Genomic DNA, 27,500 nt, shown 5'->3' with positions numbered 1-27,500 from the left:
AAGAAGGGAGTAGTTAGTACTGGTGACTGATAAACTGGATTGATTGGATTGATTGTGTTTTTATAGATAAATACTTGTACAAATGCTTGTAAAATTCAAAAGCTTCTCTTCTCTTCTCTTTTCTCTTTTCTTCTCTTCTCTTTTTTTTCTTCTCTTCTCTTCTCTTCTCTACTCTACTCTACTCTTTCTCTCCTCTCCTCTCCTCTATTCTCTTCTCTCCTCTTCTCTTCTCTTCTTCTCTCTGCAGTACTTCACATCTCAGAGGGAGGAGTTTGAAGGGACCAGGGAAGGCCTGCTGGTTTGGCTGACGGAGCTGGACCTTCAGCTGACCAATGTGGAGCACTTCTCCGAGAGCGACATCCACGAGAAGCTCAGACGCCTCAACGTACGTTTCACTCAAGTCCAGCACGGACATGCACACACACACACACACACACACAAGCACGCACACACATATGCACACAAAACACACAGACACTCAGACACACACATACACACTCACACTCAAGCACATACTGTACACATACACACACACATGCACACAGATACTGAGACATAGACACAGACACACACACACACTTTCTTTTTCACCCCCCCTTACACACACGCGTACAAACACTCATACCAAATACACACACACACACACACACACAGTCAGCATGTACTATATTAAGACAGATTTAGCTGTCTCTAGATTGTGACTCCAGCTGCAAACTAAGAACATTGGAGCAGTTCAAGTGGCCTAATAAATCTTTTACACAAAAGTTACACAAAAACAAACGGACACCAGTGTCAGGTTCTTAATGTGTGCACTTTAGCTGTGTGTGTGTGTGTGTGTGTGTGTGTTTGTGTTTGTGTTGAGAGTGTCTCTTAACAAGTTGGTTGTGAAACACAAAAACAAATTACAAACATATTAAGCAAACCGAGACATTTCACTTTTTTATTATTCTCTCCATCTTAATCTCATTCTAAATTTGCATTTTTTCATTTTGCAAACTTGAATAACTTAAAAAACAGGAAATTAAATTAGATTAGATATGCTTCATCCATCCCAAATGGGAAATTAGTGGTCCAGCAGGCATTAAAACTCAAGACTCCAAGATAAGTGTACAGACTTAAACTGTTAGACTTAAACTGTTAAACTGCCAGATATATAAACTGAATAATAATGAAAAGAACTATTACACCACCAGGTGAATAAATAGGACAACTAGGTTATGATCTTACTGCTCCCTCACAATGGTGTGGGTGTGGGATGGTAAGGCCACATAGTAGCTTCTTGACCCATGTGATGGGTTTTATAATGTCTCTCTCTCTCTCTCTCTCTCTCTCTCTCTTTCTTTCTCTCTCTCTCTCTCGCTCTCTCTCTTGCTCTCTTTCTCTATTTTCTGTGCCCAGGGCTTCCAGAAGGAGATCACCCTGAACACCAACCGCATCGACGAGCTCATTGTGTTCGGCGAGGCTCTTATCCAGCGCAGCTGCCCGTCCGACGCCGCGCACATCGAGGACGAGCTAGTCGAGCTGCACACCTACTGCCAGGAGGTGTTCCGCCGTGCCGCCCGCTTCCATCAGCGCCTGACCAGCCCACACCTTGTACGTATTTCAACACCATCACTATCACCACCTCCACCAACACCACTCACACTTTATCCTCCCCATCTCACTCTCTGGCTGCAATAACAAAGATTTAGCACAACTTCTAAGATGGATAGTTCTGGCAGAAGAATGATTATTTAGGAGTTATGAATGAAACCTTGCCAAGTAACTGTAGTAACCGTTTTAGAAAAGCACTTTGCTTGGCATCGTGCCTAACCATGTCCTTACGCTGTTCTAAAATCACTGGCACCTACGCCTCTTAGCCGAGCTTAAGATTGTTATTCAATTCTTTTGAAATCTTTCACACTGGCCCAGTAAACTGCAGCCTCACAAGATTCCTGTGTGTCTCCCATTACCTCCACTTAGACTATAATGTCTTCTTTCTCTGGACTTACTAATGAGAGACATTTAGCATGATTTGATTATTATTATTATTATTATTATTATTATTATATTTTAAAAAAAATATTGTTTATAATGCTTTTTTCACCAGCCAATTTGACTGCCTCAAGGCAGCATAAATATTCATTAATATGAAAATGAATGACATTTTCAAAATGGTCAAACCTGCATGTTGGGTCCGGAATTATTTACATGATAAATAATGCCTTAAAAAAAATTCAAGGCTACTGTACCAGTTTAACCCAGTTGGGTTGCCATTGCTTGCTTGTGGGTTGTGGTGTGGTCCTTTCTTATCTGACTCCTTCAGATTCCCTGTTTAGTGTAAACAGCGCCTCTGGCTAGCAGACAGCCTTCAAAGTTTCATTCTTCCAACTTGTTGTGGAGCTGATATATGTGTGGTGGCATAACTCACCAAAACTGTATCTCTTCCTTTCCTCTATGAAATGACCTTCATCTTTTGATAACTCTCTCCTCTGCCCTCTTCTCCTACGCCTGGCGCTCTGCGCTTGACGTTTCTCATGACGTTCTCTCTTTGTTCCTTTCTCTTTATTTTTTCTTGTCTTTTCTTTTTTCTTTTTTATTTGATGTCTCCTGTTCTCTTAATCTTCATTTTCCCCTCTGCCTCACAATGCTTTTCTTTACTGAAAGGCAAACAGTTACAATTGAATTATAATTATATAATCATGTTTTATAATTAAAGTTTGTCATTTAGGCCTAGTTTTAATCTGTGACCTTGCCTGTGTCCAGGAGCTGAAGGAAGAACCAGAGCTCCAGCAGGCTTCCCCAGGGACAGTACCCAGGCAGGGGGCCTCCTCGGTGGGGGAGCAGCAGCCTCTGGCTCCTGTCCCCGCGTGCCTGGTGGCTCCACTCCTGGAGCGCTCTGGCCGGGAGACCCCCGTGAGTGTGGACTCTATCCCACTGGAGTGGGACCACACGGGGGATGTGGGCGGCACGTCCTCGCACGAGGACGACGAGGAAGGGACGTACTACAGCACCCTCTCAGGTGAGGACACACACACACACACACACACATCCTATGGTGGTGCAGCAAGCAAAACACCTTAAGGATAATTTACCCAGCTTCCAAAAATGCTTTGGTGTGTTTCTGTGTGTTTCTGTATGTGTATGTGTGTGTGTGTTTGTGTGTTTATGTGTGTGTGTGTGTGTGTGTGTGTGTGTGTCTGTGTTTTTGCAACTGTGTGTATATATATGTATGTGTGTATTGTCTGTGTGAGTGTGCATGTGTGTCTATGTGTGATGTACGCCTTTGACAGCGGCAAACACTCTCTCCCTCCAGATGTGGACGTGACTGAGAGCGCAGATGCGTTCGTAAAGGCCACTGCCCACTCGCTGGGGGAGACCTCGGGTAGGCACTGCCACACCGTGCCATGCCCCTGCACCCAACGACCCCCACCCCCACACACACACACACACACACACACACACACACACACACACACACACACACACACGCACACACACACACCTACAGCAGAGTGGCTGTGGCCTGCATGAACACCACTCTCCCTAGCTCTCACTCTCTCACCCCTCCCCTGTCTGGCCCTCGCCCCCACCTAACCTCCTCCACCCACTTACTACCCCCAGTTCTCCATCAGCACTCTTCTTCACTGCACTCTCTCACTCCCTGGTGGTGCTTGCACACTACACACAATCGCACGCAATTAAGCAATATGGTACATTCTCCTCCCTCTCTTTCCCCCCCTTTCCCCATACCTCCCTTTTTCCATCACACACTCTCTTTCTACATCTCTCTCTCTGTCTCTCTCTCCCTCACTTGCCCTGTACCTCCCTCTCTCTGCCTCTTCTCCTCTCATCCCTCTGTTTCACCTCCTCATCTCTAATGGTACCCTCAGGGGGACATGGCGGTGTGGGTTGCCCAGCCAAGAGAGGGCTATGTCGGGGGGTAGAGCGCTCAAAGCGGCTGCAGCTTATGTGGAGCTCTTTACCTGCATAAGCCTCCTATCTATTTAACTGTCAGTACTTACCCAATATTGCATGGGGAGATCTGGGTATATTAATCTATATATATCCTGTGATCCGCACTAATAACTGCACACTGTGCCAAAACGTCCTTTCAGCTGATATTTGATATCATTATTGAAATCACGTATCTGCATGTATCACATTGATGTTGTATGCTGTATTATCAGTGTATTATGATAAGAATAATCGAATGAAATTAACAATATAATGGTCAGTCTTAAATTACGAATTCATGTATAATATTCATGTTCTGTATTATTGTATTCATGGTCTGCAGTATTGTTTAACAAATTAGTACATGTGTATTAATCTGATGTTTATGTATTCAGGTTGTATATTGAATGAAATGAACTTCATCCAGTAGAGTAGCAGTGTTACTGATAATGGTTCCTGTTAATTGAGAGCAGTGGGATGCAGGGAGTTGTAGTCTTTAGTAGGCTGCTGTTAGATATGGTTGTGACATGTGTTTTGATGTGGTGTGGTGTGATGTGTGTGTCAGGTCCAGGCAGGTCCCTGGCCAAGGCTCAGAGCTGGCACTCCCAGGACTCTCAGCTGGACCTCACCGACAGTGCCGGACACACACCCATCCAGACTAGCACGCCGTACAAACAGGGATATGTAAGTACCCCCACACACACACACAGACACACACACGGACACACACATGGACACAATATTTGATTGTATTTTAAACTGTTAATTTCACAGAAATCAGAACACCCTTGAGCCTCGATTACTTTGACCTGCTTTGCACAGCAAAAGTCATCTCTTGCAAATGTGCTCACATGTTTTCATCGGGTTCACACATTTATCACACCCTTCTGCAAAACAGTTAACACAGATGTCATTCAAAGACCCCAAACTCTATTGGTTTTCCTGTGCTAAACAAAAGGAAAACATCTATTCACAGGTGGTAAAGATTCCTTGCATAAGTCTGAATCTCTGATACACCTGTGTGAAACAATTCCTCAATCAGCAATCATTCATTATCCATAAGAGATATCATGTCTGTTATGTGTTGCTATTTGCAAGTATGGATCTAAGGCACATTTAGAAAAAGTACTGTATTGCTATTATCCAGATGCTTACTGTAGGTCTTACATGACCATGACAGTTACATCTTGGGAGGAATGAATACAATTCATTTTTATTCAGTACATTTAGTCTTTTCAGTTTTTCCAATTCCAAAATTAAAGGCAGAAACTCTTTATTTTGAGAACTGCATTTTGCAATTTGTTGTCCAGTGTGTAATGATTGATTGAAATCACACAGTGATTTGACTACAAACAGTATGTTGTTTGAAGGCAAAATTTGCTTTTGCTGCATGTTTTAAATGTTTTGAGAGAGTAAGAGCCTTTTGCAAGCAAAATGTGTCATTTTGGCCAGAGTGTTTTTCTTTAGACATGCGTGCTAATTGTTTTGAAAACGTGATGCCAGAGTTGACACAAGCATTAAAGCGATCGAGAAAAAATGTGATGTATACACATTACATGCTGTAGATGTTGCCCTCTGCTGGCTGTACATTCATACATACATTCAGCCATCATAGACACCATCTGTCACTAGAAAGCTCGACTCCCCACATTGTGTCTGTAGAGTTGATCAATTAACTGTGTGTGTGTGTGTGTGTGTGTGTGTGTGTGTGGTTCAGGTTCGTCTGATGTCGGAATGCAGCGGCAGCATCAAGAGTGTGAAGCGCGTATCTCTGATCCTGGACGATGAGGAGCAGCAGGAGGAACAGGGCCTCACCGGCCTCGCCACTGCAGACAAGCAGTCAGGGTGTGTGTGTGTGTGTGTGTGTGTGTGTGTGTGTGTGTGTGTGTGTGTGTGTGTGTATGTGTGTGTGTGTGTGTGACAAGCAGTACATTATGCATGTTTGGAGATGACTATGGTCAAATGTGGGCAAAGTGTGTCTCGTCACATAGTGTCACGTCAGTAGAACACACACACACACACACACACTCGCTCACTCCTGTTTAACCTTAAAACAGAGTAGGACAACTTAAGCCCAATGACCATTTTAATTGCGATAGTTAATCCAGTCATAATGTGGTCATATTTGAAGTCAAGCAATGGCTTGTTTTAATGTGACACAGCTGTTGTGAGGCATGCCTTGAAAGTGAATCACAAGCTGGCACGATCACAAACATGTTTGTGGTCTGTGACGTCAATAAATGGTTTTACAGCGCCATCACATATCAGACTAACCACTGGTTTATGTCTTTAGTTATACAAAACAACACTTTTTCTGTCAGTTATGAGATGGATGAGGAAATGGTTCTTAATATTCTCTCTCATCTCATTCCATCTTCTCTTCTTTGCACTTTGGTGTCTTTTCTGTCAATTCTGTTTTCTTGGCTCTTTGGCTTGGCTCTTGTTTTATGTCCTTATTGCAGGGCTCTACGGTGCGCCCATTTCACTCACACATTCGAGTAAAAATGATGGCGTGCGAGTGCAAAAAAATATTTAGGCGCACTGGTGCGAATGACTTCTAACCATGTCAATGTTTGTCTACAAAATACACCGCAACATCGAGAAACATGTGCAAACCATAGAATCACGTCGCGAATGCAGCATAAAAACTACACCTCCCATCAACGTTAGCAGTTTCGCGTTGTGACTCGCTAGTAGTCGCTTCTATCAAATCCAAGAGCGCGCAGAAAAAGCGGGAAGTTAGACTAGCCAGCCAAGATGCAAAGATTGAAGAAATTAGTTCTTCTATCCAACAAATTCATCGGATATAGGAGTAACAGGATGAAATTCTGAGAATGCAGTGAGAGAAGGAAAGGTAACCTAACATGCCTTTTAGCCCAGTTGACGTATTGGCTGCAATATGCAAAATATAGCTGTAGCGAACAGGCACAAAAGTAGCCTCCCGTAATACTCCCATTTTATTCAAAGGTAGAACGCTACTGACAACGCAGGCTTCCACGCATGCTTGTTTGTTTACACTGAATACAAGCTGAAGTGCAAAACGAAAGTAGGCCCAACATTTGCCTAATGCAGATATTAAAAAAAAAGGATAAAAAAAATATATATATCCTTGATAGCCTATGTTGGGTTTTTTGGAAGAGAAAATGGACTGTTTTAGTAGTAGTATTAGGCAGTATGCAGTCAGATAGGTCACTATGGGCATATTTGGATTAGCTACAGATAGATTCACAAATAAATAAATTAGCCTACATTTGGCAGGATACTTGATATACAGGCTAAATGCAAATATGGCAATGTATTATATTATTTTACATTAACAAAATGTAGGAAAATAGAACAGACTGAAAATAAAGTAGGCACTGATCTTTAAAATCCTGTTTCCTGTAGCCTAAATGTTGTCAGTCATTCTTAATATTCGCAATTGGTGCACTGGCATGTTTAACTGTTAGCTGCAGTGTAATGTTAGATTATGTGTAAGTTAAGTACAGAAGTGACTGTGCACAAGTGCTCCTGGAAAAAAATGTTAGTGTAGTGCCCTGCCTTATTGCCTTAAGGATATTTGAGTCTGGATGAAAGATTGGCATCTTCAGCTTAATCTCTCAAGAACAGAGCTTTTGGTGTTTTCAGCTAAAAACAGCTATTCCCCAACAGATTAACATCCATCTTGACTCATCTTCACTGACCCCAACTGAATCGGCACGTAACTTGGGCGTCATAATTGATGACCGACTTTGAGCATTTAGCCGCAATTGCAAAATCATGTTGGTCTGTCCTTTACAACATTAGGAAGATCAGACCTAATCTAACACAAGATTCCACACGTCTTGTACAGGCCATGGTTATCTCCAAACTAGGCTATTGTAATTCACTGTGAGCGGGACTGCCTGCTTGTGTAGTAAGAACATTGCAACAGATTCGGAATTCTGCAGCATCCCTAGTCTTCAATCAGCCGGCCTCTCTTAGTTACTCTCCATTGGCTCCCTATAGTGGCCAGAATTGCATTTAAATCTCTCACCTTGGCCTATAGGACACTTACTGGATCTGCTCCCTGCTATCTCAATTTTATGATCAAGCTGCTATGTGGACATGCCATAAACGCATAAATTCAAGACTCTTTTCCTCAGTGGTTCCTTGTTGGTGGAATGAATTGCCCAAGTGCTCTCCATTCCTGTGATAGTTTTGGGTCTTTCAAGAGGGGTCTAAAGGCATATCTGTTCAGCCTGCACTTTGTTAGTTAAGCGTTTCTTATGCGTTATGGTTTGTATATTATATTATAGTATATTATAGTATTTGTTTATTTTCATTGTTTATTTTCATTAGGTTATTGATTGCATTGACATTATTGTGTATTATTGCTATTATCCTTAATGTAGTCTTACCAACTTTTTAAAACTGTTCACTGTTAATTTAACTATTGTTTTATTTGTAAGTCGCTTTCGACAAAAGCGTCTGCCAAATCCCATAACCATCTCCTCTCTTCCACCCTCTTTTCATCTCTTCTTTCCTCTTTCCATTCAACACTTCTTCCCTTTCTCCCTCTTTTATTCTCTTCTCCTTTCAACTCTTTCCTCTCCATTCTCCTGCCACCCCTCTGTCTTCTCCTCTCTTATCTCTCCTCCCTTCCTCTCCTCTTCTTGTCCACTCCATCTTCCCCTCCACTTCTCCACCCCTCTCCTCCTCCCCTCCCTCCTCTCCTGTCCTCCTCTTCTTTCCTCCTCTCAGGAGTGATTGAGCGCTGGGAGCTTCTACAGGCGCAGGCCATGACCCAGGAGCTGAGCAGCCAGAGAGATCGCCAGCAGCTGACCTCTGACCTCAGTGACATCACTTCCTGGCTGGGCCAAGTGACGCCCGAGCTGCAGCAGCTGCAGAAGCCCGAGCCGGACGCCACCATCGAGGCCATGGAGGCCAAAGTCCGGCAGCTCAAGGTACGATGACAGAAAAATCATTGTCATAGTTGCCACTTAATGAACTAACTGTACCTAAGAAATCAGATATTACCATTTAATTATTATGATTTAACACACACACATATTGATAATTCTCCATTCTGACTGTCAAAGTTTAACTAATGTCATGTAATGAACTTACGATACCCAGAATATCTGACTTAATTTGACCATCTCATTCTTATGATTCAACACAAATTTGGCCAAAGTTGCACAAGTTGAACTCAATGCGTTTGAAGTTTGAAACTTTGCTCTGAGTTCGTATCCACTGAACCAATTTGTATGTCATTTTGAAGTACAGCTATGGCTGTCAGATACTTTGATGTAGCGTGCCTACCATGGCTATATGGTGTCTGAACTGTTTACTGACTAAATCTAATGTGTCTACTGGGCTTTGTAAAACATCCTGAGACTATTTCAGACGTTTTTGGCATTATAGAAATAAAATCAGATCAAATGTAATTGAATTACTTTGTTTACACTCTCCTCCCTCCATCTGCACTTCTCTCCTCCTCTACCACCCCTCTCCTCTCACGCACGTCGCTGACTGATATCTATCTATCTATTTATCTATCTTTATCTGTCTATCTATCTATCTATCTATGTATCTCTATATATCTATCTATCTATCTATCTATCCATCTATCTATTTGTCTCTATATATATCTCTATCTATCTCTATCTATCTATCTATCCATCCATCCATCCATCCATTTATCCTCCCTTTGCTGTGTAGGAGATGCAGAAGACCTTTGCCCGCTACAAGGCCATGATGCTCTCTCTGAACCTGGGTGGCCAGCAGCTCCAGCAGCAGGGTGAGGGTGGTGCTGAGAGGCCCGAGTGCCTGGAGGACCCGGGGAAGCTGCATGAGGCCCTGCGCTCCATGAACCAGGGCTGGACGGAGGCCTGCTCACGCCTGGAGGCCTGGGAGAGCAGCCTGCGCACTACACTCATGCGCTGCCAGGTAGGAGAGCCGGACTTTAGCGCTTACTACACCATATGTAGAGTATGTAAATCTAGAGGAAAATGTGTTGACATATCATAGGTACATAGCAGATTTTAAGTATCAGTAATGTTAATTAATCCATTCATTCATTAGTTTATTCATGCATGCATGTATTCATTCATTCATTGGGCTAGTGTGCTCTCAGGTGTGGTTTATTGCACTGAAAAGTTACAGTATGCTGTACATACAGAACGTTCTAAAGAATATCTGGGTTCATTGAATTCAACATAGAATTGTAGAACCTTGAATTGTTGCGGAAGGGAATCTTATGTTAGAATGTTCAAAAACCACCACCCACTCACTCTTTGACCCCTGCCCTCTGCCTTCAGGAGTTCCATGAGACGTTGCACGCCCTCCTGCTGTGGCTGGCCCATGCAGATAGCAGGCGCTACACGGTGGACATACGCGATGAGTCCACCTCACTGACCGCCCTGCGCGACCACATGGCCACGCTAAAGGTAACAGTGATGTCCAGCCACCAACAGTACAGTCAAGCCAACACCAATGCCTGTCTACTTCAACAGCACTGAGAAAAGCCAGTTTAGATGGTGGAGCTATCTTACATTTGAATGCAATTGCCATGGGTTTTGAACACATTACAACATATTATATGTATATACTGTAGTACATATGCTATATATGCCGAACACACAGGATCCAAAATACATTCAATATACATAACAACACAGTATACATACGTATATATACTGCAGGTCGCTTTGGACAAAAGCGTCTGCCAAGTACAATAAACATAAACACAAACCTCTGATATGCACAGCAGTGTCCATACACATCTTTAACTAGTTGTTCTGATGTTTACGTGTTGTATTTCATAATGTTAGTGTCAGCACACTTGTGTTTGCAATAACACATCCTGCATCCTGCTGATGGCTTTGATGACTTTGAGACTTTGAGAGGGGAAATTCTGAATACAGTATCTGATTAAACCAACCACTCAATCTCCCACTCTCTCTCTCACACACACTCTCTCCGCTCTCTCTTTCTCTCTCTCTCTCTCTCTCTCTCCCTCTCTCTCTCTCTTTCTTAATTTAATTCAATTCAATGAGCTTTATTGACTGTGCATTGTACAATATTGCCAAAGCATTAAGAACAGTAAAATAAACAGCAGTAATAATGTTAATGATAGTAATAACATATGATTTTCAATAATAGTAATATTAATAACTTCTTCTTTAGTGGCATGCCAATACATATTTTGCTGCTGCTAGTGCAGTTTCTTTCATTTATCCTAATATATATTAATTTTCCCTTCATTTGTTTGTTCTGTGAACTCTATACTAGATATTTTTTGCTTTTATGTACACCTCACATCTCAGGTCTGTATAATGACTGCACTCAGTGAGAAAATGTAGTTCTGTTTCTACAGCTCTCTGAGATCAGAGAGAGCCCAGTCTGGCTTCTCTAGGCTGCCAGGTTTGCTTTCGCCTTCCATGTTCTATGGCCAGGTTGTGCTCACGGAGAATTTTGTAAGTTTTTTGTCTATTAGTGTATCAAATTAGTGTGTCTTTGTCTTGGTGGTTTAGATTAGTCAGATTAGTGGGTGTGATATTAGTCAATTCTATTATGAGTTGGCTAATGGGACTCATCTCAGTGTTTGTCTCTTGGCTTTTGACAGCTTCATGATGTAGTGAATTGGGGTCACAGTTCTGTTCACAGTTCACACTCATGCAGTCTCTCTCGGCACACACTCCTCGCTTCGTCAACCAACGTGTACCGCTCTCCTCCCTCTCTCTCTCTCTCTCTCTCTCTCTCTCTTTCTCTCTCAAATCAAATCAAATGGTGCTTTATTAAGTTAAGTCATTGTTGAGTTAAGTCATTGTTGCCAAAGCTACAGGTATAACATGTCAATAATCAACTTTACATTAATATTGGTATAGAGATAAAATGTAATAATGAAAGAAAAAATAATAATAATATTAAAAGGGATAAATTGTAAATGGTATTAAAAGGACAGTAATAGCTTCAGCAGTAGTGCTATACTGTAGAAACACATCAAAACAACACAAAAATATGTAAACACATATTATATGCCTACACTTACAGTACAGATACATCTACATAAATCAATTTTAGTTAAATAGCTGAATTATCAAACATAGTATTTACATGTACACAAAGAGGATAAACTCATCAGTATATCACATAAGTGAAAGTTACAACTTTCTTTTGTTTTATGGCAGGTCATAATATAATCTGCAGCTAGGCATGAGCACAGCACACATTCCTCACCTCATCCACCCACGTGTACCTCTCTCACTCTCTCTCTCTCTCTCTCTCTCTCTCTCTCTCTCTCTCTCTCTCTCTCTCTCTCTCACCCACGTGTACCGCTTCTCTTCCGTCCCGCTCTTACTCAAGGGGTGAAACCATATGTGCTCTCTTTCCATGTACTGCAGCTGCTTTTTCTCTGAAACATCATTACTTCTGTTTGACATCTCCTGCCTGAGTCAACCAGCTCAGTAATAAGTAAAAAGAGTTTTTTTTTTTTCTGAGTAATGAGATTTGTTCAGTTCATCTGCTCATAACCCCGATGATGATGTTCCATTGCTCAGAATTTATTGAGCCACTTAACTGTTGCCCAGAGCGACAAAACTGTAAGGCAGTGGTCAGCACATGTGTTTACACTCCACATAAGTGCTGAGAGGAGAGGAGAGGAGAGGGCGAGGAGAAGAGAGGAGAGGAGAGGAGAGGGTGAGGAGAAGAGAGGAGAGGAGAGGGCGAGGAGAAGAGAGGAGAGGAGAGGAGAGGGCGAGGAGAAGAGAGGAGAGGAGAGGGCGAGGAGAAGAGAGGAGAGGAGAGGAGAGGGCGAGGAGAAGAGAGGAGAGGAGAGGAGAGGGCGAGGAGAAGAGAGGAGAGGAGAGGGCGAGGAGAAGAGAGGCTCTGCCTGTCTTGTATTATGATGCCATGAAATTCTCTCCATCCAAATGATTAAATGTAGTCAAATGCCGAGTCAAAGGGAGACTGGAGATATGGGGGTAAAGTAGACGTGGTCTGGAGGTTTACACCTTTGTTCTCTCTCTGGCCCATTCCCAGCCTGGCAGATGCAGATTAAAGGTGTTTTTATTTATTTATTTATTTTTCATTGTAACCTGTGTACTTGCTATTAAGCACCTTGAGACTATTTCAACCGTTAATGTAGAATAAATAAAATTCACTTCAGTTCAACTCAACTGGATTGGATTGAATTGAGCAGAACTCGGCTGGACAGAACTGAATGGAACTGGTCTACTCTAGACTGGGCTGGGCTGAGTCTGAGCTGAACTGATCTGAATTTATCTGAATTCAATGGAATGGAAACAAATTGAATTGATTCAAACCGAATCGAGTCGAATCAATTCGAATTCAACCAACCTGAAATGACTTGAATTGAGTTGAATTGAGCTGAATGTAAAGTGTGTGTGTGTGTCTCTCTCTCTCTCCTGCCCAGGGCCTTGAGGAGGAGCTGCGTGAGCGACAGAGGCAGGTGGGCTCGCTCCAGGAGCTCACAGCCCAGCTGCTCCCCGAGGCCAGTGCAGAAGACAGCATCGAGGCCCGCGAGAAGCTACACGTCATCGGTAACAAGCTGAGGCTACTGCTGCGCCAAGTGGGCCAAGACCTCTGCACCGTCCAGAAGCGACTGGTGAGACTCGCACGTTATTTGTTTGTTTGTCTGTTTGTTTTACTTGTTTGTTTGCTTGCATACTTGATGGGTGGGCCAGGACCTCCACACCATGCAGAGGAGACTGGTGAGACTAATTTGTTTGTTTGTTTGTATGTTTACTTGCTTGCTCGCTTGATTATTTGCTTGTGTGTGTGTCAATGTACAATATTTTTAGAGTCATAGATCTTATTATGCATCAGTGTAGAGTTTTTTTTTGTAGAATTTGAAATGTGCATAAATAGGTAGTCAAACACAACCCAAAAGGAGGACATTTCAGGCAGCAGTTTTGAAACACCAGTGCTCAGGACTTGATTTTTGTCTGTCTTTCTGTAGGCATTTGAGAGAGACTTTCCTAATCTCTGAGACTAGCTGGATTGTTACATTAGAATGACTCTGTGTGGCACTATTACCAGCTCAGAGAGTCTATTTCTAGGGAGGACAGAAGGTACTGATTGAACATGAGGCAAAATGGATGCATCAGTAATGGCAGAGGATCCAGAGAAACCAGTATAAAAAGCACTCAGTGAACTGACCACTCCCAAATAGCCTCTTTTTTCCACAGTAAATGTCTTCAGATAATAATGATTCTGAAATACATTCATAGCTGTGGAGCTTTCAGTGAAATGGTGTGCCATCCCTGAGCTTTTTTGAAATATTAAGAGTGGAAACGTTTCTGTGAGCAGTCAAAGCCTTATTTGGGGTTGTTCAGACTAACAGAGCCAGTCTTTGACTTCAGTCAAGGAACTCTAAAGCGCCATGTTGACTGGTCTCACTGCTATGGTGCTAACAGGGCCAGTCTTTGACTGCAGTCAAGGAACTCTAACTCTCGAACTCTAGTCACATTAGCTACAAAAGACAGCGACCAACTTCGAGTTGAGTGGGCTGTTAACAAGGCTGTACTCCGTTGTTGATTTCTTGCTAGGTATTGCAAAATATAAGGCCACAAACCCTGAACTTACATGTTAGTACAGAAATATTGCCTTCCATGAGTTAGCTCCGCCATCTTGGATAAAGTTTTTGAGGTAACTTTCAAGCAACGAACGTCATGTCACCTTCACTCCGATTGGCAGTCGCTTTGTTGCATCGCTCAGCATTTGCATAAAATAGACTTCTTGTCTATTTTGGCCCCGCCTTTGCTCGTGGCAACGGCAAGCTCATCACTTGTCGCTGGCAAACGGCCACTCCTATTGAAAATGAATGGGAGATTGCTGCTTTGCCGCTGTCTCTTGTAGCTAATGTGACTGTGGGCTAACACCATGCAGCAGTAGCCGCAGAGCCAGCAGCCCCTTAAAGCACAGTATTTTTTTTAAAGCTGAGTAGTAGAAAGGAACATTGAGGAACTGTAGTGTAAAATGCGGAGGACTGATATAAAACTATTGAGTTTCTATTTTTGGATAATGGTACTCTTGGGCCCCTGTAATAGCCAAATAGCTATCTTTTCTGACAGAGTTTCTGTTTGTCACACTAAACCTGCCTTTGTAAATGGTTACAGGACTCAGCTGAATCGCTGCATCAGAGCAGGCAGCTGGCAAGAATCCCGGGATCGAAGGTAGGTACACCGCACAAGCCCTCAAAGCCATCAGCAATTATCCACTTATAGTTCATTTCCGTCTGACAGAGTGGAAAAACACCACTGTCAGTGAACAGAGGGTAATCAGAGCAGCTTTCCACAAGCATGAAAGACTAGCGAAAGCGTAGAGAAACATATTGCTAATGTTCACCTCAATTCTCCTCAAGTTGAGAGAAAAAGAGCTGAAGAGATACTACTGTAAGTGAATAATGTACAGATTATCCTCGAGCAGTTTACCAGCACCCCTGTTTTGCAGCCCTTGGTGTTTTTTGCATGTTGTCCAAAATGTTCATCTAAAGATGGACAGAATCAGAGCTCGCTGCGTATTCAGTTTTGAATCCATGTTTGTGTGTTGATGTACTGTAAGCAGTGTGATTGACAGGCCTGTGTTCCATTCCCTGTAGGATTCCCCATCTGAAGCAGGAGGCAGACGATCGCCAACAGGCAGCAGGTGAGACACATGCGCACACACACGCATATGGGCATAAACACACACCAGTGCCGATTGCTGCTCTTTGGAACAGGGGAAGCTCTAATAAAAATGGTCAATTATTAAATTAATATTATTAAGGTGCTATATTGTTCTTTGAGGGCAAAAATTATCCCAAAACCCAGAATAGGCCAAACAGTAGGCTATAGAGTTGGCATGGCAGACATGGCATAATGTAGCCTACAACGTTATATAGCGCGCTACCTAACTTAGCCTAAATACACAACTGAAACAAAAGCAAGTCACAAACTCTGTAACTCCACATCACGGTTTTATTTACAGTATGCTATTTACAAAGACAAATAGAAACCGACTGTATTGCTCCCAAATTATGAGAATTTGAGCTGCAACTTGCCTTGCCTCTCGACTTCACCTGCCAACGTTAACACATCCCTTGAACTTGAACCACTTCCTGTCAGATCGCGACATATGCTGTCAATCAAAAAGAGTCCAGCCTCTATGACGGTTCCTCCAATCATCATACAGAAGCTCGGCGTCCGGGCCATCCCACTGTCCCATAGACCTCTCCGGAATAAGTCCCGCCTCCATAACTTCCGTATCCATCTAACTTCCGGGCGTCGAATGTCTATGGGAAATAACATGGCGTTTCGAAATATCATACCGGTAAAACATCTTTAGGTGGCGAAGTAGAAAAAAATGGTGGGCCGATTGGCCTACACACTTCTGCCATCTAGTTTCCACTGGGTTTTTTGATTGTCAGTGCTATTAAAGTAGAAATATTTCAGTAAGAAGCACTAAGCTAACGCACGCTTCAGACGCCGCAACTCCCCCAGTCAAAGTTGCATAGCAACGGCAATGTTTCATAGTTTGTCTTCACCGAAATGGAGTTCGTGACACCAGAGCCTGTCTACGGAGGTGGCACTAACCCTGCGTGAAATCATCATGTTTGATAGGTTGTTAATACATTCTGAAAACGTTACTGTTCTGATCAAGGTCATGCAAAATAAAGCTATCGACTAAATACGATTCAGCCTCTGATTCCTAGTCTGCTTATCATTATCTGTTATTCGTGAAAAAAAAATCTCATCTCGTCATGTCTTTAGTGTCTTCGTCGGCAATTTCTTTCTTTTTCAAATATCTCAATAACAGCCAACAAACTCGCACAGTCAAACCAAAGTTAAGTCATGTTGAAAAGAGGCTGAACCAAAGATTCTATAGTTAACTTATAGTTAGCTTTATCAACGTCTCTGGCTGAACCTGGCAAACGATTTACATTTATAGACCACTGAAACCACGCATGAATCACACGTGAAAATGACCATCACGTTAGGTTGTGACTGGGTTGTGAGCAAGATCTAACGCCCTCCTCCTCCCGCGTACATCGGAACTAGCTCCCGGTTAGCATTAATAATCGTTTACTGCTTAAACGGCACTGACAATCAAAAAATCCAGTGGAAACTAGATGGCAGAAGTGTGTAGGCCAATCGGCCCACCAGCTTTTTCTACTTTGTCACCTACAGAGTTTGACAAGTAAGATCTTTCGAAACGCCATGTCATTTCCCATAGACATTTGACGACCGGAAGTTGGATGGATACGGAAGTTACAGAGGCGGGACTTATTCTGGAGAGGTCTATTCACCCCCAGAGACGCCGGGCTTCCCTGGAAATGATGATTTTGTGGCGCTTGTCCAATAAACTTGTAGCTTTTCTGCACTGAGATCAGCCTACTCTGTAGTGCCATTGAAAGTCCAGTGAAGCTGAGCGTCTATGGGTTTTTTGCATGGTTTTTTGATGGATCGTGTCGTCACAGCAATGTATTACGGGTGCGAAATCACGATAAATGACTGGCAAAACCTTATTGCTGAACAAACTAGCCATGAAGATGAACATGTTTTCAGCATGTTCTAGTTGGAATAGTAGGCTAGAAGCTAATGGAGGAGGCTGAGCTTCCCCTGTAGTCTTAGAGCAATCGCCTCTGACACACACACACACACACACACAAAAGCAAATCACACACAGTCACCATACCAATGTGCCTTAAGGATAGTGGAAATCTTTTTCTCTGTGTAAGTAATTAAGACTGTGAATTCCATTACCTACAGAAATGGTCACTTCATGCCCTAAACCTTAAGTTGGGTTGATGCCCAGGGGACCCTGGTTCGTGTCCAGCCTGAGGTCATTTCCCGAACCCACACTCCCCATCTCTCTCCCACTCATTTCCGGCCTTCTCTCCACTGTGCTGTTAGTAAAGGCATGAAAAGACAAATAAATCTATAAAAAAACAATAACAAAAACTTGAGTTGATACCATTTATAAACCAATGGGGCTGTAATTATATTTCAATATGATTATGGTTAATATGACTTTATTTCTGTCTGTGCGCGGTATTTTTCCTACAATTATTTAAATTACATGACCTTATGTGCGTGTCTGTCATTAATATGAATTTATTTCTGTGTGCGCGTGGTATTTTTCCTATAATTATTTAAATGACATGACCATATGTGTGTGTCTGTGTTGACGTTTGTGTGTATCTTTCCTTAATTATTTCAACATTTCAATATGACATATCTCAATATGTTTGTTTGTTTCTTCCTGGGCGTCAGGGCGGAGAAACGTGAGCCGTCCCCACAGCGCTCCTTCTTCCAGCGGGTGCTGCGCGCCGCCTTCCCCCTGCACCTGCTCTTCCTGCTGCTGCTGGTGCTCGCCTGCCTGGTGCCCCTGTCCGAGGACGATTACAGCTGCACGCTCGCCAACAACTTCGCCCGCTCTTTCTACCCTATGCTGCGCTACACCAACGGACCGCCACCCACGTGACAGACAACATGAGCGCGCATGCACGCACGCACACACACACACACACACACACACACACACACACACACAAGTACACGGAGACTGAAGCACATATGTATGATGTGGGTGCTGGTGTATTTGGAACCGTTGTTGTCTGAAGATGGTTTCAGCTGCACGTTCGCCAGCAAATTCACCACTCCTTCCACCTGAGGATGCTGTGCTTCACCAATGACCCACTGCCTACGACACATGCGCTCACACACATGCACACACACACACACACACACACACACACACACACACACATACTGTTAAATGCAAAACAATGATCTGTTGATCACACAAATATAGACTGACTCTCAGGCACACATACAGTAATAGCACTGGACCCACGCGCACACACACACACTGACCAATTGGCTGGCCTGCTTCCAAAGCTGACCCATCCATTTTCTCTGACCTCTCCAAAGGGAGGGGAAAACGCCGCTACTGTCCCAAAAAAATAGAGAAAGAAAAAAACTATTTTTAAAACACCTGTTATTTATGAATTTATGAAAAATTATGATTTTTTTTGTACTATTTATTCCCAGAGAGATAAAAAGAAGCCATACTCTGAATGAATTTTGATGTAACATTTCCTCTGAGACACTTTGTGAAACTGGCTGAAATTTTCTAATAATTAATGTGCAAGATATAGCAAAGCTGACTTTCTGTTTATTTTGTTTTGTTTTGTTAGGTTTTTCTAGCTCCAGTTAACTTTCCCAAATCAAGATATCGAAAAATGACCGAAAAAATGCATTATTTTGTTGTAATGTTTTAGTCATGAAACAAGCAGAGTAAGAAGTTCTGGTGTAATTATTTGATTTTATTTTGCTTATGTTTTTTAGAACTACAGTGCCTGCTTTATACTCTGCTGTAGATTCTGTAATACAGATGTGTGTTGAGAAGTTACAAAAAACTCTCGGGTCCACTGGAGAAAAACTAAGATCTAGTGATTGACAAGGACAAGAAAGAAACACACAACTTACTCATTTTATTCTCTTAGCCGCACTGTCTGTCACATAATTCAGTTCTATTGTGTTGTTTTAACTCATTGCTTCACATGGACATTGTCATCTTTATCCATGTTTAAAATGCATTTTAAAAGTAATGCATTTTAAAAGTAGTGACTGAACGGTTGAGGTTGGTTTCGTATTTGATTTATGACTGTAGTGTAAATATTTCTTTGGTGATCACGGCATTGTTAATTATGACGCCTTGGTCATCACACACACATAGATGACTTTTGATTGTCTATTTATGAGAGCAATTGGTGCGTGTCCAACAGCTGACAATAAACATGGTTTGTCATTTGCAATTGGTCAGACCTGTGTTGTTTATAGAGCACATTTCACATCACACAAAGATCCAGGTTAATGATATGAACATTATGTAACTTACATCATTACATAATATATCATTACTGTAATAAAAATTACTTGGTCTCATAAAAGATAAAAGAAAAGTTTCTGATATCCTTCCTGACGGAAAATTTGACAACAACAACACTGAGTCACCAACGTTTTTTCATGGATTTTAATATCACAAGTGTGTTTCCTTTCAGACAGGCTCGCCGTAACCTTGACATTTAAAGCGTTCACATTACACATTTAAAAGCCTGATTACATTAGTTCCCTTTGAGGGTAGAAATCACTGCTTAAGAGGAAAGGAGGAAAGGAGAGAGAAAGAGAAAGAGAGGGGTCATGAATACAGTTACTAGAAAAGACACGTGTACAAACCTGTGTTACTAGACTCTTTGGAACAGCTCACTGAACAATAAAAAATACATTTAATTCGGTAAGGAAATGCATTATTCAATTTAAGGCATTACTCAAAAGCCTTACAGGCTGCAATGTTTTATTTTTTTTAATACATTCATTTACTCATTAAGACAGGATTTAAGCTTCAAATGCCTACAAACAACTTTCTCTTGTTAACTTTATCTCGTCTCGTTAATCAACAACTGTTCATTGCAGTGTGAGTGTGTGTGCTCCTCTGGGCCTGCTGACCTAAACGCATGCACGCACGCACACAGGATGCACACACACACACACACCCACAGTCCTAACCTCAGTCCTTTCGGAGTCCCTCTCTCGGTCAGGCACTCAGAAGTCAAGGTTTATCCTGAGCCTACCACTAGACAGACTATGTAATGTTCTTGTTGTCATCCCCATAGGATCTGTGGAGATAGGATCTGTGGTGCTAGCAGTACATTGATTGTGGTGTGTGGTGTGTTTGGATTTAATTCTTCCAAATTGGTCATTTTTATGAGTAAGGTGTATAAGTTCCAGAAAAGGTTCTTGAGGGAGACACTTAAAAAACACCCAACCCTACCCCAACCACCCCCCCCCCCCCACCCACCCACCCCGGAAAAAAGTGCAAACATACGACGGTGCAAACATTTGGTGACTGAGAAACTGGTGAGACAGAATGGACTTCTACAGTGGGCAAAAAACATTATAGGATGCTGCAGTGAAATGAGTAAGACGAAGATTGTGACTGTCACTAAAGATTCAATGGATAATTTTTTGCAGGGAATCTGAATCACAAAAAAAATATAACAGAACAATGTTCTTCAAAAGCACGCCTTTCAAGCATTTCATTGAAGGACGTCATTAAGGCTGAAACATCACTTGAGTGACTGTTTGCTAAGAGCACAGTTGCATCAACTCTTTTTTTCCTCACGTTTTTCACTCATAGAATGGGTTCTGCGGGTTGCACCCGGAGTTAGATTACAAAGCACGCAGATAGATTGGAAAGCTCTCGAGACCAGCTTGATTCATTTGGCATTATTTTTTATCACTGTACTTTCCAAAACATTTTCTACTAAGTTTTCACACGCCTGTGCATACTGCTCTAAGTCCTCATGGGGCAATGTGGTTGCGCTTTGTCTACAATTTCTCAAAAAAGGTGGTTTAAGCGAAAACGTTCAAGTCCGCCTGGGCTGAGTCTACTGTATAGACTGTACACAGAAGGCAAATATCACATAGCCACTAAAATTTCTTTTCTTTTTTTGTACAAAAACGCATTACATAGAAGGCACTCAAATGCCTTTTTTCTTCATCTGTTTCTTCCATCACATTACAAGAGCCAAAAAGAACAAAGTTAGTACAAAATAAAACTACAACAAAAGAAAAAATAGTTGCACTGAAATGAATCCCACTTTTCTGGAATGTTCTCCTGGAATTTTCCATATATTACAGCTTCAGAAGCCTCCCTCCCCCCCCCCAAACCCTCCCAGAAGGAATCTCTCTCCAATCTCCAGTTCCCTGAGATTTCATACAGAGTGTAGTTTCAAAAGTCATCAGTCCAGTGTCAAAGGTCAAAACCTTTTTGGCACATTATTCAGGCAGAACTTCACTGTACATACGGCACACGGCGGTCAGCGGCACTGTCCCTCATCTCGCTAGCTATCTTCTGAAGCTCTCAGTCCATCTGTGCTCTAGGACAGGTCTGTCTTCAAGGCTGCCAGAGAGGGAAGGAAAATTAGATGTGGAAAGAAAATGAATCAGCAAGACAACAGAACATTGCATCCATCTCTCTCTCTCCACTCTCTATTTTTTAATTTTAGAAAAAGAATACAATGAGCTCCATCCTCTACGAAATCATGCAATCTATTTCCCAGTGATGCATTCTCTCCTGACATTGCAGTGTCATGGGCAATGAGCTCCTCCTCCTCCCTCTCGAGCAGAGAAGATGAATTACTTTGTTCCCATGGCAGCAGCGATTGCTCGGAACTCGGCAACCAATGCCTCAGAAACTGATCTAATGCTACGACCCAAGACACACACACAGACACACACGCACACACCCCGTGTCTCTGGACTGATTGGTACGGACAGCGCATTTAAAAACAATGTCATACACACTGAGTCATGAGTCTATCCTGAAAAAAATGTGTTCATAAACATAAACAAATTAAGAGAGCAAATTAAGTGTGCACAAGTGTCCTAATAGGTATTCTGAAAGGTGAGTCCTGATGCACCTCTGATACATTGCATATTTCTCTTCACAGGAACTGAACACACAATAACCTTTCTGCTTTATGCATGTACCTTACCACCACATAAACAAACACACGAGGACATTCATGCAATTTTACTGTACCTATAAGTATGACATAGGAGAAATGGTGAAAATAAACAGACACTGGAATGTGTGAACTTTGTGTGTGCGTGTGTGTGTGTGTCTGTGTATTGTCTATCTATATATTCACTGTCTTTTCACTGTATGCCAAAGTGGCTGCCAATGGCCAGAAGCAAATTCCTTGCATGTGTGAACGTCAGGGTTGTGCACAATTCAAATTGCAATTCTGCTTCCTGTTTGCTACCTCAATTGAAATGCAAGTGAAATTCAAGAATTGAATTGGAATTTAAGAGCCAGTTTCAATTCAATTCTGGAATTTTGCCTGGTGAACATACTTGGCAAATGAAAGTTAGAACTGGACCTACCAAACTCTGAGGGGTCTCTGTAGTCGCCCACCCCTGGGTGGGGCCAGTGTGTCCTGGGGCAGGAGAGTGGGCCCGGGGGCCTGATGGGATTCCTGGTCAGAGGTGCGGGGGGGTCCTGGGCCAGGGGGACGGGCAGCCGTGAGCTGTGCATGACGTGCGCATCCAGCATCTCGAGGAGCAGGTCGTAGACCGGCACCATCTTCTTCATCTTCATACAGTGCAGATGGTCCATGCCTTTGTTACTGCACAGAGAGACAAGTGAAGGGAGACCAGATGAGAATGGGTGAAATTTGCGCTCTCTCATATCTTCCTACTCACTCCTTCCTGTACCTGCAGAGACGTTTTTTTGCGGCATTTGTTTATCAGGTCCTGGCACAACGGCCCGAGCCTCCATGTCATGAATGAAAAATTAGCTCATCATCAATTCGCGCCAGTAGGCTACATTTTTTTTTTTTTTTTTTTTTTTTTTTAAAAGAGATAGGCTACCATAGGGACTGCTACAGCCAAGGAGCAGCCGACAGGAGATGGCTGCAGGGCGACTCAACCACCATGAAAAGTTTGTAATGTTCTATCAGTAATAACTAAATATCAGTAATAATAAAGACAATAACTACAAGACTCTCTGAGTCTCTCACTCTGCTCTAGTCGGCCTATAATTTTCAGGACAATTAGGGCAGGATTTGGGATTCGGGACAACTGCTTGGATTTCGGGACTGTGCCGAATGTTTGAGAAAATGAGAGAGGAACTGGAGTGAGGGGAAGAGAGATAAAACACGAGAAGACAGTGAGAGAAACTGAGAGAGAGAGAGAGAGAGAGAAAAAAAAGACCCACCAGACCCACTCATCCCCCAAGCGCAAAAGTCCCTAGGATTCCAATATGTCGTTATCTTAAGTGACCACCTAGCTGTTGTTGCAGGGTTATCTGTATTGTAAATTGTAATTGAGGCTTATCTTTATGATGTCCCTGGAAAAGTTTCAAATTCTTGGACCGCTCATTAAAACAGTCGCCACATTCATCTCTGCCGCTGGAAGATATTTCTCTATGCTGATGATGGGAATCAATGTATAGTACAATATTAAAAATGTGTGTGTGTGTGTGTCTGCATGAGGTGTTGTATATGCAACAGCAGTCTGAGCAGGGGTGCGTGTTTACACTACTATGTATGTGTGTGTGTGTATGTGTGTGTGTATACATACACTGTATGTGAGAGTGTGTGTGTGTGTGTGTGTATATATACTGTATGTGAGAGTGTGTGTGTGTGAGTATGTGTGTGTGTGTGAGTGAGTGACTGTGTGTGTGTGTGTGTGTGCGCACGTGTGTGTGTATATATATACTGTATGTGAGAGTGTGTGTGTGTGTGTGTGTGTGTGTGTGTGTACCTGAGGTGTCGTATATGCGACAGCAGCATGAGTAGGTGGGCCAGGCGGGTGGACTGCTGTTGAAAGCTGCCCCCTCCCTTGGCAATGGCCCACACTAGCGCGTCCGTCACGCCGTCCAGAAGCTGCAGCAGCTTGGAGTGGCTCTGGAACTCCTCGCCGTCACCACCGTCGGATGCACTCAGGCACATGTCTGAATGGATGGACACACACACACACACACACACACACACACACACACGCACACACACACACACACACACACACACACACACACACACACACACACAGAGACACAATTAAAGTTAACAACATACAGTGAATATGGATGCATTTTTTTTATCTATTGTTAGGTACATTCACCAGATTTGCACAATTTCATCTACAGTAATGCTTCCATTCCCAAACTGAACAACAAAAAACAGCTGATATATATAAAATTATATATTTTTAATTTACATTTTTAATTACTTTTGTCCTAATCACAGGGGATTCCATGTACCATACCTTGTAAAAAATAAAAAATAATAAAAAAAAACTGCAGTGTCTAGACTCAACAGTGGTCATAAACAACATGAGACCAGCCCTATATGACAGATGGGAGATGCCAAAATGATTTACCCAGACAGACACACGTGGAAGGAGAAGATGAAATCATGACAGGTACCTCGAGACACATATTAACATATTAATTGGCTAGAATAGTATATGTAGTCCTTGCTCACAATGTTTGTCTCCAACTTAGAGAATCAGAACTGTGCATGGAACAACTCACCAACACTCCCCACACTGAACAGATGGCTCAGGGAATTCCTCTCTCTCTGCGTCTCTCTCTCTCTCTCTCTCTCTCTCTCTCTCTCTCTGTCTCGCTCTCGCTCATGGCTCAGGGAATGCATCTCTCTCTCTCTCTCTCTCCCTCCAGCTGCATAGTGTTCCTCATAGGCATGTAATGGGGGAGGGCCAGCATTGCTCTAGCCTCCACTCCCCCTCACGAACAGATAGGATTACAGCAACGCTGATCATGAGTTAGAGAGTTGCAGTTGCAGGAGTTATGCCCGAGATAGACAGGCAGACAGACTTTTAAATCACAGAGTGACCGCAGATGACCCGGGGTACTCATGGTACAAGAGGAACAAGGGGGGGGACGAACAAGAAAGAAATGAATGCAGAAATCAATAATGTGGGCACAATGAGTGTGGTGTGGGTAGGAGGAAGCTCACATCCATATTCTATGTTAAAGGAACCGTATGTAAGATTGTGGCCAAAACTGGTACTGCAATCACTTTCAAATTACTGTAGAGCGGTGTATCCCCTCCCCCTGACTGGCAGAGCTGGCAACCCGGATGCCGAAACACTGACTTTGTGATTAGTAAATAGGTGGAGGGTGGCGCATCAGGCCAAAACACAACATGACAACATCAACATCAGTTGAGGGCTGCAACTTCACTTTTTAAATGACAATATCCTGGCCGGACTACTGTTGTCAGTGATATAAGTATTTGAAATGAACATGATTTCTCAATGTCTAGTGAGATATCAGGGCCATTTTATGATTAATTGAAATACATTTCTTACATACGGTTCCTTTAAAAAAGAAAGATATAAAAATCTCTCTCTCTCTCACTCACTCTCTCAATCACACTCACACACACACACACACACACACACACACATATATATTATTAAGCAAGGGAGGATGAGAGTAAACAGACTGAATCATGTTGAGTACATTATAATGATCACATTGCTCATCTTACACACAGCAGTAAATCTACCAACACCAGTTTATAGATGTTTCAATCACACAACACAACACAATCCCACCGATGCAAACGACATGCAAAGACCACATATGTGGCCTCTCTAACACACACACACACACACACAGACGCAAAAACACGCACACACACACACACACACTTGACTTACTGGAGTTGAGGAGGATCATGGCCTTGAGGCAGACATACTCCTCCTTCTGCAGTCTGAGTTCCCTGAAGCGGGCCGTAGCTGCCAGCAGCATGTCAAAGATCTCCATGAACCCCTGCACACAGCTGCTATCATCCCTATACACCAACAGAGACACACACACACACACACACACACACACACACACACACACACACACACACCGTCAACATGTTAACGCGCGCGAGCACACACACAAACACACAAGATATAAAACCTTTTAATTCCCTAAACCATCTGGGACATCTTGGATGTCTTATTTTCTGGCAAACTAGGCTTTAGGCTTAAACATGCCCTCTCAATCTTTCTCTCTCTCTCTGCCCCCCCACACACACACACACACACACACACACACACACACACACACACACACACACACACACACAGACATTGAGCTTTTTTCAAACAGATTCAGCCCAGTCACTCTTTGCCTGGCTTACTCCCAACTCTCTAAGGAATCCTTGCAAGAAGCCTTGCCTGGATCTTCTTAAGACTAGTCTTAAAAATGTTATGTCCTCAAGGTTTCAACTAATAATAAAAAATATAAAGTATAAATGTTTTTTTTTTACTTTTGTGCTACTTTTCTACACCTTTTTCCACAACACATACTCCAGTTATTAAAGTTCTCCATCTGTGACAATACTCAGTAGCCTGCTCTCTTGATGCTCTCTGCTTTGTGTCTTGTCTGTACGTCTCATTAAGAAACTTGTTTGATAAAGAAACAGTGTTCGGGCAGTGTACCGTGGCACGGTAATGGGTATCAGAGATGGCACACAGGGTGAAGATGTCTGGGGCATTTGCTTATTGTAGCCACAACTGACATATCTGCATCAGTGCACTCACAAGGGTGAAAAAAGCATATGAAGTATAAAATGTGTTTTGTTTGTGTGTGTGTGCATGTATGTGTGTGTAGAGTATCTCTGAGCAGCTTATATGGTTACGCAGCTGTCCCACCATGAGCTCTTTGAACCCCTTCAGAACCCACCACAATGCTGAGACTCATTAAAATCACCAACAACCTTCTAACTGCTACTGGCAATGACCTTCATCCTCCTTGACTTCTCAGCCGCCTTTGACACAGTTTCCCACACCATCATCCTCAAGCGTCTCTCTGAGCTCATTGGCCTCAATGGCACAGCTCTCTCCTGGTTTCAGTCCTACCTATCCAACCACAAACAGTAGGTCACCCTGAAGGACGTTAAATCCATCCTGGCCCCAGTCAACCATGGCGTCCCCCAGGGATCTGTGCTCGGTCCTCTCCTCTTCTTCACCATTTACATGCTCCCTCACCAACATCGTCACCAT

The 27,500-nt window shown here is 42.7% G+C and overlaps 2 protein-coding genes across 2 annotated transcripts in view; one reads left to right on the top strand and one right to left on the bottom strand.

The window, feature by feature from the left end:
• The window catches only part of LOC125298980 (nesprin-2), a gene marked incomplete in the record, with an annotated part of 111,453 nt that extends 91,730 nt beyond the window's left edge, over window positions 1–19,723 (top strand). Inside the window, 13 exon segments of the mRNA XM_048249985.1 lie at window positions 248–385; window positions 1,399–1,593; window positions 2,746–3,001; window positions 3,296–3,364; window positions 4,502–4,620; window positions 5,654–5,781; window positions 8,660–8,861; window positions 9,619–9,846; window positions 10,218–10,346; window positions 13,334–13,525; window positions 15,039–15,095; window positions 15,521–15,567; window positions 18,174–19,723. Of these exon segments, the coding sequence (XP_048105942.1) occupies window positions 248–385; window positions 1,399–1,593; window positions 2,746–3,001; window positions 3,296–3,364; window positions 4,502–4,620; window positions 5,654–5,781; window positions 8,660–8,861; window positions 9,619–9,846; window positions 10,218–10,346; window positions 13,334–13,525; window positions 15,039–15,095; window positions 15,521–15,567; window positions 18,174–18,384 (1,971 nt within the window).
• A 1,908-nt stretch (window positions 19,724–21,631) lies between these two features.
• The window catches only part of esr2a (estrogen receptor 2a), a 40,093-nt gene continuing 34,224 nt past the window's right edge, over window positions 21,632–27,500 (bottom strand). The window contains 4 exon segments of the mRNA XM_048249986.1: window positions 21,632–21,867; window positions 22,854–23,095; window positions 24,234–24,423; window positions 26,160–26,293. Of these exon segments, the coding sequence (XP_048105943.1) occupies window positions 21,845–21,867; window positions 22,854–23,095; window positions 24,234–24,423; window positions 26,160–26,293 (589 nt within the window). The 3' untranslated portion in view covers window positions 21,632–21,844.

This window comes from Alosa alosa, chromosome 8, assembly GCF_017589495.1.
Source record: "Alosa alosa isolate M-15738 ecotype Scorff River chromosome 8, AALO_Geno_1.1, whole genome shotgun sequence".
Lineage (NCBI taxonomy): Eukaryota > Metazoa > Chordata > Actinopteri > Clupeiformes > Clupeidae > Alosa > Alosa alosa.
The sequence above is the reverse complement of the archived record's forward strand: the minus strand, read 5'-3'. Positions and strand labels throughout refer to the sequence as shown.